This window comes from Elephantulus edwardii, unplaced genomic scaffold (genome assembly GCF_000299155.1).
Source record: "Elephantulus edwardii isolate Elephantulus edwardi_28Jun2011 unplaced genomic scaffold, EleEdw1.0 scaffold00171, whole genome shotgun sequence".
Taxonomy (NCBI): Eukaryota; Metazoa; Chordata; class Mammalia; order Macroscelidea; family Macroscelididae; genus Elephantulus; species Elephantulus edwardii.
The window spans coordinates 6,860,369-6,871,409 of record NW_006399921.1 but is presented as its reverse complement, the minus strand read 5'-3'; the positions used below and the strand labels follow the sequence as shown (position 1 = coordinate 6,871,409).

General features: G+C 42.1%; 1 protein-coding gene across 1 annotated transcript in view; it reads left to right on the top strand.

Annotated features, from left to right (window-relative positions):
* Positions 1–10,217, top strand: part of CBL (Cbl proto-oncogene, E3 ubiquitin protein ligase) — a 152,706-nt gene extending 142,489 nt beyond the window's left edge. The window contains exons 13-16 of the mRNA XM_006895624.1: positions 5,717–5,857; positions 6,363–6,460; positions 8,246–8,425; positions 9,922–10,217. Of these exons, the coding sequence (XP_006895686.1) occupies positions 5,717–5,857; positions 6,363–6,460; positions 8,246–8,425; positions 9,922–10,217 (715 nt within the window). The remainder of the gene's footprint in view (positions 1–5,716; positions 5,858–6,362; positions 6,461–8,245; positions 8,426–9,921) is intronic.
* Positions 10,218–11,041: the final 824 nt, after the last annotated feature.

The window sequence follows — 11,041 nt, the reverse complement described above, 5'->3', positions numbered from 1 at the left end:
GAAGGATAGAAGGAGAATTGATCCCTTTTGAGCTGTGGTGCTGGAGAAGAGTATTGAGGGTACCATGGACTGCTAAGAAAACAAACAGATTCATCCTGGAAAGGGTTAAACCAGGCGGCTCCCTGGAGGCAAGGATTCTGAGGCTCCGTCTAACATACTTTGGACATGTTGTAAGAAGGGACCGGTCCTTGGAGAGGGACATCATGCTTGGGAGGGTGGAAGGCAGGTGCAGAATGGGAAGGCCCTCTATGAGGTAAATTGATTCAGTGGCTGGGGTAATTGGGATGGGTGTATCGGAGACAGTGTGATTGGCACAGGACAGAGCAGAGTTTAGGGCTGTTGTATGTAGGGTCACTATGAGTCGAAGGCGACTTAATGGCACATAACAACAAGTTCTACTAACATGTTCTTGGTTAGTGTTCTTTATATGTATCCTTTTTAAGCTTTGTAGAATGTGTGAGTTGATATTCTGAATCCCTTTTAGGAAGTTTTCAGTCAGTATTCCCTAAAATAGCACATATTATAGTCTCTTCTGCGACCCCAGGTACATAAATGTCAGATCTTTTCCCCATGCCCCACATATCTATTTCTAATCTACCTATAAACTTATTTTTTGAATTTTCAGTTGTAGATAATGTGGTTTTTATTTATTTATTGTTAATGTAGCAACACTTGGGTTCTTATTTGTCCTTCTTCTCTGCCCTTCCCTGACTTTTAAACCGTGCTTTTGGGTAAATATTGCTGGTATAGAGAGCACTGGTAGCCTCGTCTATAAGGAACTGAAACCACCAGTGACTGCAGGAGAAAGAAGGACATTCTTTCATGCAGTTCACTGCCTCCAAAAACTCAGTGGAGGGACAGCTATGAGTCATCTCCCACTCCCTGGCAGTGTATCATGTGTTTCACTGCCCCTGTGGGCTTATGTGGGTTATTGTTCTGAGGAGCACATTTATCATATGTATTACTGTTCACTTTGTAAACCCGTTTATCATTTGGCTGACAGGTGATCTCTAAGGGATAGGTTCAGTTCCAGACCTGAAGGGATTTCTCGAGTCTCTGTTGGACTAGTCAGGCGGGTCTGTTTTATATGATTTTGAGTTTTGTACTTTTTTCGTCCCACTCTGACCCTAACCTTCTGTTGGTCCTTGGTCTAAACAGTAGTGGTAGCCAGACACCACCTAGTTCTTGCCTGAGGTTCGCAGATGCTATGATTTGAGCTGTTAGCTCTTGGATCACATATTTCCTTGGGTCTGATTTTCTTCACTCTTTACTGCTCCAGGTGAGACCCTGGTTGTATCCTGGATGGCAGCTCCCAAACGTTAAAAACCCTGGTTGCGGGAAGCTCTGGTGGCCTAGTGGCAAGGAGCTGCAACTACAATCCCAGAGGCACACGGTTCGAATCCACCAGATGCTCTGCCGGGAAAAGGAGAAATAGTCTCCTCCTGTAACAGTCACATCTGATTTGACGGTACACTCACACAAAAATTAAAAAACAAACAAACAAAACAAAACAAAACCCTGGTTGCTACTCACTACAGTAGAATGTAAAAAATTGTCTGTATGGATTGTGTTCTATGCCATTTGACCGAGATATCCCTAGATGTCAAAACTGATGCCTAGTCCTCATGTAGATGTTGAGTTTTTAGGTTCTAGAATTCCCATGAATTTTGGGTTTGATTTTTTTTTAAGGTATATGATTCCAGTCCTCTAATAATATTTTCCATCCTCTTTATTGAACATACAGTAAAAGTTCTTTTAAAGCCCCTATATAATAACTCATAATAACTCTAATTCTGTCTTTCCAACTTGGCAAGATGGCCAGAATACTACTCAGCTCTCAGGTTGCTGCTTTTTGCTTGGTTTCTCAGAATCTAGTCCAGTTTTTGTACAGCTCAGGAATTAGCAGTTCCTCGGGGAATTGCAGGGAGAATGTCAGGCTCACCCCTCTGATGTTCCTGGCAGGATTTTTGGCTCCTCACATCTTGACAGCCATGATACTGCCAAATGCTAGTCTGTCCTTAGCCTACTGAGACTGTCTCAGACCCCAGATTCAGAAACTGCAATGTGAGAACAGTAGGGGAGAGACCATAAAGATTTACAGCTTTGGAAACCCAGTGGAGGGGTCACTAAGAGTCTAGTCGAAATTGATTCTACAGATGTGGGAGGTTTGCGGTTGCTCAGTTTAATTGAAGGTTTATTTTGGTGCAATTTCTTTCTGAAATCTTGGTCTCTCAAATCCTGGCGGCATGATTGCCCTTCAGGAACTGTTCTGTGAAGCTTTAATAGCTGTTTGAGGTAGAATTAGGTAATACTTGCTACTTGACCATAGCTGTGTTCTTGTTATGTGCCATTGAGTTGGAGCTGACTCTTAGCTAACCCTCCAGTGGGTTTTCAGAGACTGTGTAAGTTGTGTGGGAGGAAATGGTCCCTATTTCTCCCTTGGAGCAGCTGGTAGATCCAAACCATTTGCCCCTGTGGATTAATGCAACACAACTCTTTATCACTAGCCATCAGAGTACCCTGCCATAGCCATAAACATGTGTTAGATGTGTAGGTTTATAGATAAAAATGTTTGTCATGAAATTGAGTCATTAGGATTCTGAGTCCTCCCCCCCTTTTTTTTTTCATTATGCCATGATTCCTATGCATACCATCAGGTGAAATCCATGTGTATAACCTGCATTTATGTTACTTATAAAATGTATTTGCAGTGAATAAGTTGTTGATTGTGCAAAATTCAGTTATTCTGTCTCCAACTTCATTTCTGTCACTGAGTCCATGTTTTCCAACTACTGATCCTTCTCTGTTCCCAACTTTTGCATTCCGGTCATCCATTATTAGTAATTCATCTTGGATTACATATTCACATGATCTCTGACTGTAAAAGTTGGTAGAAATTTTTCTAATACCTCTTTTTTGGCTCTGGTTGTTAGTGCATATATCTGAATGATAGTGGTATTCACCAGACTTCCTTGTATGCGTATGGATATTATCCTGTCACTCACAATATTGTATTTCAAGACATATCTAGAAATGATATGGCACCAACAGCCAGGAAATTAAAAGACATACTACGATGGGAAAGTCTGCTGTTAGGGACCTCTCCATAGTACTAGAAAGCAGTGGTGTCACTCTGGAGGCTAAGGTGCTCCTGATACAAGCCATGGTTTTTGCAATCACTTGCTGTGTATCAGAGAGTTGGGCAGTGACTAGGGAGGATAGGAGAAGAATTGATGTCTTTGAGCTGTGGTGTTGGAGAAGAGTATTGAATATACCATAGACTGCTAAGAAAACAGATTCATCCTGGAGAGGGTTAAACCAGGCTGCTCCTTGGAGGCAAAGATTCTGAAGCTTTGTTTGACATACTTTGGACATGTTGCAAAGAGGGACCAGTCCTTGGAGAAGGATGTAATGCTTGGGAGGTTGGAGGGACAGGAGGTTGGTGGGGTAATGGCAGTAAGTGTGTCTGAGACAGTGAGATAGACACAGGATAGAGCAGAATTTAGGGCAGTTGTACTTAGGGTCTCTATGAGTTGCAGGTGACTGAACAGCAACAACAACAATTATGCCATGAGTATTTTTACCTGTCGTTTAAGAAGTTCTTCACAGATTCTCACTTTATAAGTCATATAATGTCGCTTTAACAGATCTTCATATTGTTAGATGTTTATGAATGTTACTCCTTTTCAGGATAATAAATACACTCCCAGAAACAATTTTGTTTCTCTCTGTGGTGGGGTTGTTTTTTTTTGGGTTTTTTTTCCCTTTCAGCTGATTGGATTTTTTTTTGGGGGGGGGATCTTTCATTTCAGGGTGTGGGATGGCAGTATGACAGGTTTTGGTTCCTAAGCTTCTGGGAGAATGTGTAGACATACAGTAGCAAGAAGCCCAAAGTACTGGTTAGATGTTTCAGAATATAGTCACTTCCTTTCTATACCATTTTTTATGAGAAAGCTTTTGATAAACTGAAAAAAAAATTTTTAGGAATGCTGGTGGGTAAAACCATTCAGCCTGCAACTCAGAAGTTTGGTGGTTTGAACCCACCAGCCACTCTGCAATGGGAAGATGAGACAGTCTGCTTCTGTAAAGGTTCACAGCCTCAAAAACTGTGTGGGCAGTTCTCCTCTGCCCTACAGAGTCACAGGGAATTGGGATTGACTCGATGGCAGTGGATTGTTTTTAAATTTTTAAATAATAAATAGATTCTAGGATTGATACACTTTGCTAACATATTGTTAGAAAGCCACCTGACATTTTTTACTATAAAAGTAAAAAAATGAGATACTAGTTCTAAGACTGGCACTCTGTAATAGAACTTATTTGGGATTAAGATTTATAATCTTAATATAAAATATCTTTGACAGGGTAATACATCATAAGTACAGTGAATTCCCCTCTGATCACCTGAAAAATGAAGGTTTCGAGTTAATGTGCCTTTCACGAATTGCCTCCTTCAGTAGAAATAACAGTTGCCTGGGTGACATGTTAGGAGCCCTGGTGGCATAGCGCATAATGTATTGGGTTGCTGACGAATGAGTTGGCAGTTTGAGTCCACCAGTTGCTCCTCAGAAGAAAAATGGACAGTCTTCTCCCCTAAGGATTTATAGCCTGAGGGACTTGATAGAGGGTCCCTCTGAGGCACAATCAAGTTAAAAGCAGTAGGTAGGGTGCCTTTAATTTGCTATGTCAGATACCACATTTGAGTTGTGGTCCATTTTTAGGGGAACACTGCATGGTTCAGAATTGGGAAGGGCGTATGCCAGGGATGCGTCCTATCTCCATACCTTTTCAACCTGTATGCAGAACAGATTATCTGGGAGGCTGGGCTCTATGAGGAGAAATGTGGAGTCAAGATTGGTGGATGGTCTATCAACAGTCTGCATTATGCAGATGATACAACCCTGTTTGCTGAAACTGAGGAGGACCTGGAGCACCTGCTGCAGAGGGTCAAGGACTGCAGCCTACAATATGGATTGAGGCTCAATGTCAAGAAGATAAAGATTCTCACCACTGGACCAATTGGCAGCATCAGGATGAATGGAGACAAGATTGAGATTGTTCACAGCTTTAGTTTGCTTGGCTCCACAGTCAACACTACTGGCACCAGTAGCCAGGAAATTAAAAGATGTATTGCAATGGGAAAGTCTCTCCAAAATACTGAAGAGCAATGGTATCTCTCTGGAGACTAAGGTGCATCTGGACAGAACATGGTCTTTGCAATCACTTGTTATGCATCAGAGAATTGGACAATGACCAGGGAGGATAGAAGGAGAATTGATGTCTTTGAGCTGTGGTGCTGGAGAAGAGTATTGAGAATACCATGGACTGCTAGTAAAACAAACAGATTCATCCTGCAAAGGGTTAAACTGGATGGCTTCTTGGAGGCAAGGATTCTGAGGCTCCCTGTAAGGAGAGACTGGTCCTTGGAGAAGGACATCATGTTTGGGAGGGTGTAGGGACAGCGCAGGAGGGGAAGGCCCTCTATGAGGTGGATTGATTCAGTGACTGGGATAATCGGGATGGGAGTGTCAGAGACAGTGTGATTGGCACAGGACAGAGCAGAGTTTAGGGCTGTTGTACATAGGGTCTCTATGAGTCACAAGCAACTCGATGGTACATAACAGCAACAACAACATTGCATACTTGAAAGTTTTCCAGCTTATTTATTTTTAAAAAACTTGTTTTCTTTTTCTATTTTCTTACCCTTCATCCACAGACCTCTTCCTGTGCCAAAACTGCCTCCTGGAGAGCAGTGTGAAAGTGAAGAGGACGCAGAGTATATGACGCCCTCCTCTAGGCCTCTGGGATTTCAAAAGCCAGAGCCGAAAAGGCCGCTGGAGACATCCCAGAGTTTGCGGTAGGTTCCTAGCAGTATTATTTTAATATTGTTGCCTTTATGTGATTAATTGAATTGATACCATTCTATGCACACTACAGATTAACACTCTCAGAACCAATTTTGTTTCTCTTTATGTTGTTTATTATGTCCCTTCAAAAAGTTTTATCTAGCCCTATTTTTTTGTTTTTCAATTAGTAAGATGCATACTGTATAACATTAGTTACAGTTGATGTTATACAGATAAAAATGTCATGTATTACAGGCCTTAATGTTTTATTTAGTCTCATGTAAGTGTAAATCATTCTGCCTGTTTTTTGGTAAACATCATAGTAACCTCAAAAGCACACATCTGTTGTACCTCATAAGAGTGAATCTTGGGATCTTTATTAGTGACACTGGCAAAACAAGATGTTGAATTAGAATCAGGTCTGGAGCACTCATGCATAGGTTAGTTTTTTTGGAAGTTTGCAGATAATAGTGTTCTGTTTCTGAAGATCCTTATGCCCCTTTCTTTCTGATCCAGTGTGAGTGAAGGTGACCCTCAGATTGACAGCTGTACATATGAAGCCATGTATAATATTCAGTCCCAGACAACATCTGTCACAGAAAGCAGTGCCTTTGGTGAGTAATCATTCTGCTACTTTGAATATCACTCACTCATTGTCTTCAAGCTGGAACAGACTTGTAGTTGACCCTGTGGCAGGTTTCCAAAGGCTATAAATTGTGTGGGAAGAGATTTCCTATCTTTGTTCCTTGAAGCAGCTGATGGATTTAAACTGCCAGAGACACCCCATCTTAGGGTTACTAGTGCAACTCCCTGACCAGCAGAGTTTCTGCTTTAAAAATAGTTGGTGTGCCAGCAACAATAGTAAAGTTCATTGGACAGCAAACAACAAATGCTGGCAAGATTGTGGAGAGACTGGAACTCTTACTGCTGATGAGAATGTAAAATGATCTAGCTACGATGGAAGGCGGTCTGGCCCTTTCTTAGAAAGTTGGAAATAAAGGGAGCTCTGGTGGCCTAGTGGCAAGAAGCTGCACTGCAATCCCAGAGGCATGCAGTTCAAATCCACCAGATGTTCTGCTGGAAAAGGAGGGACAATCTCCTCCTGTACCAGTCTGATCCAATTTGACAGTACACACGCACAAAATAATAAAATTTAAAAAAAAATATATATATATATTAAAAAAAAAGAAACTTGGAAATAGAAATACTATTTGACCTTGTATTTCCACTACTGTAAATATACCCTAAAGAAACCAGAGCTGCCACCTAAACAGTTAGATGTACCCATGTTTATTGCTGCGTTATTTGCAAGAGCAAAGAGATAGAAGCAACACAGTGCCCATCAACAAATGGATAGAAAAACTATGGTACATTTACACGATGGAATACTATGCAGCATTGAAAAACAGTAAACTCATAAAACCTTTTACAACATGGGGGAGCCCGGAGGGCATTATGTTGAGTGAAATGTCTCAGTTACAAAAGATCATAGGCTGTATAACACTACTGTTATAAAATAGGGAGGGCATTCATAGGCGTTTGGGAAGAGAATGGGGAAAGAGTAGATAGAGAATGAATACTGCAATAGAGAATATGTGATTAGGTATATGTATGACAACAATCTGAAGCAAAGAGTGCATTGTGGAGTAAACTGGGGGAGGGTAGAGGAAAATGTGCATCAATCAATAAAATACACACACACACACACACACACACACACACACACACACAAAGAGGTCATTGGCACCAGGGAAAAAAAAGTTGAAGTGAAGTAGGTGTGAACCTGAAATTTCTGAATAACAAAAATAACTTTTTTCCAATAGGAAATACTTTTTAACCATTTGTTAAAGCTCTTTTCCACTCTTACTTCCTGTTCTAATAGCTAGCCCCTTTTGTACTTTGATTTCCTTCCAGGACCTGTAGATATTTGTGTTTTATGGCTTGGACCTGTAATACTACAGCTCCTTTTTAGTCCCATTGCTTTTTAACATTGATGAAATTCTTTTGTGTGTGGGTGGTGAATACTCAGTTCCCATGTTAGCTAGCAAATCAAGTTGAAAGTTCACATCAGGCTCTTTGGCTGATCTTCTGAGGTGAAATGTTGAATGAATGCTGTTAAGCGACACTTGATCTTTGACATCAATGACTGTTAACCTTGGCAAGGGTAGCCTTTGACATAGTCAAGAAAAAGAGCTCAGGACTGGTACACATTTTATTTCCCCCATGTCTTTTATATCCACCCACAGGGCTTTACGTGGGTCTTGGCCCACAGTAAATATTTGGAAACTATTTGTTGTATGAGAATAAGTGACTCTCTACATGCATGAACAAACAGATGTTTCTGTATTGAAATATGTTAGAAGATGAAGTTGGGAATAACTTCACAAACTTTTCCTTAGGTGAAGGGAATTTGGCTACAGCTCATGCCAACACTGGCCCTGAAGAATCAGAAAATGAAGATGATGGGTATGATGTCCCTAAGCCACCTGTGCCAGCAGTGCTGGCCCGCCGAACTCTGTCCGATATCTCTAATGCCAGCTCTGCCTTTGGCTGGCTCTCTTTGGATGGTGATCATACAAGTGAGTTACCATGTCTTTGCGTTCTGTTGGGTTATACTGAATTACTGTCTGGCTCCTAATTTATGCTGAAATAGAGAGACTCCCTTGGTGGCAATAATACGGTAGGTAGATGGAGCAGGCAAAATACTCTGTATAGAAGAAAGCTGGCTGTAGGTCCCAAATTGGAAAATTAAACTGAAGGTTTTAGAATTTTGCCTGACTAAGGTACGTGGTTCTTCTTAAACCATAGCTCTTCCTGTGATGAAGGTAGGTAGGATTTCTGGCTCTTCTCAGTACATGATAAGACATTTAGAGCACGTGTTCCTGACTTCTGGCTGCTGCCCGTTGGAAAGAAATTGTATTGCTCTGGACAGTACACTAATAGCCCTGGAGCCAGCACACAAGGATTGCTGCTCTTGCACCTGTGGCTGCTTGGTAGGACAGTGTACGGAGTTGCTGTCACTTCAGAAATTTGAGAGCTTCTGGGACAGCTGGTGACAAGGATATGTAGCGTCCAGTTGCCTAAATAGCCGGTGATCTGCACCCACCCAACCCTGCTAAATTCTTCTTCACTGCAACTTGAGCTTGCTTCTGTTTTCCTTAGTATCTTCTAAAGTATCTAGATACTAAAAGGAACATTTATTGTCTTCTCTGGCACCTCAGAGAATTATTTTTTTTTAAATCAAGGCAGTAATATATATGAAAACTTGTTGCTAAATCTAAAGCATGATACAAATACAGATGTTGTTATGCCTCTGGTTGCACTGGTTCTTGTTGGTGGAACAGGTGCATCCTATATTTAGGAGATTGTTCCTGCTATGAAAAAGATAAGCTTACTACTCAAGCCCTTGACTCTGTAAAATCTAGTCTTTCTAAAGCACACATATGCCCGGGTGACCCACAAGCCCCATTGTAATCTAGATAGTTCTGACTCTGCGACCCTCCATTGGCTTTCCAAGGCTGTAAATCTTTGTGAGAGGAGACTGCCTCTCCTTCTACATTGGAGCAATAGGTGGATTTGAATCTCCAAGCTTTTGGTTAGCCATCTGACACATTATGCCCTACATCACCAGACTATTTTTATATTGTTGTCATTGAATACTGTCAAGTCAGAACTGGTCCATAGCTCACCCTCCAGCAGGTTTTCAGAGGCAGTGAATCGCACAGGAGAATTCACTAGTCCATTAGCCTATTGTTGTTATTATAGCAGTACTATTATATTGCTATTATTACTGTATTAGTACTATCTTGATTATTGTTGTTCTGTACCATGGAGTAGAAAACCACTCACAGCTGACTCTCAGGGGAGTTTCCAGAGGGCAGTTGATTGCACGTCTTTCTCTTGCAGAGCAGCTGGTGAATTTGAGCCGTGTGACTTTGGGTTGGCCATGCAGCTCCTTACTACCAAATCACCAGAGCTCCCTGCATTTTTATGCTGGCCTATTGTCATTATAAACTGCCATTAAATGATACCTCTCCCAAGATTTGTATATGTTTTCTTTCCTATGTTTTTCTAGACCTCACTGAGGGTTCTCAAGTTCCTGAGCGGCCTCCCAAACCATTCCCTCGGAGAATCAACTCTGAGCGAAAATCAGGCAGCTGTCGTCAGAGTGGTGGTGCTGCTGCCGCCGCCACCACCACCTCCACCACCTCACCGCAGCTCTCCAGTGAGATCGAGAGCCTCATGAGTCAGGGATACTCCTACCAGGACATTCAGAAAGCACTGGTCATTGCCCACAACAACATTGAAATGGCCAAAAACATCCTCCGGGAGTTTGTTTCAATTTCTTCTCCTGCCCATGTAGCCACCTAGCATTTTACCTCCTTGCTTCAGCTGCAGAGGACCAGTGAGCTGGGTGCTCTTGCTCAGGTCGCACCTGAGGGGGCGGAGGGTCCCTTGGCGGCTTCGCCTTGAAGCATCGCCCTGTCTGTGGGACATCACATCTGTGGTTCCAAGATTTCAAGGCAGTGGAATGAAAATGGAGCAGCTAGTATATTTTGTTATTTTATTTGTTTCAAGAGTGCATTGGAAGCTGTCCTCAGTCTCCATTTAGAATGGATGTGGCTTTTTTATTACATGACAGTATAGTTCAAACTACTTGAGAAACAGGCCAAAAAGCAGCAGGACAAGTCTTGTGTTGTATATCCTTAAATGAGGACTTTCCTGGGGTAAGAATGTAGCTGTGTGTCTGTCTGTGTTCTGTGTGTTCTGAGATTATAAAAGTAACCTGCTGTTTGTGTTAATCCTAGGCAGGGAATTAGCACAAGAGGTTTAGGAAGGGATCTTTAAACAACTTCCATCTACTGTGGTATTAGTAGTACCAGCCCCCGTGTGTGTGTTACATCTTCAACACTCCCCTTGACTTGGATTATCATGTGCATAGCTGAAGTCTTGTGTTTATGGAAGACTGTCCTTGTCCCTACCTCCTGCTTCCTCCTCCTCTCCGTCAAGTTCTCTCATTGGCAGTGGGCTTGCTGTGACGGGCTTACTACAGCCAAGCAGCCTGTAGGATGTTCTTTATTGTGTGTGTGTGGTGGTGGTGGTGGCAGTGGTGGGCAGTTTGGTGGGTAGATGGGGGAGGGAAATGTTGCTTGAGTATTGGCCTTCTAACACTGGCCACTCCAAAGCTCTCTTTA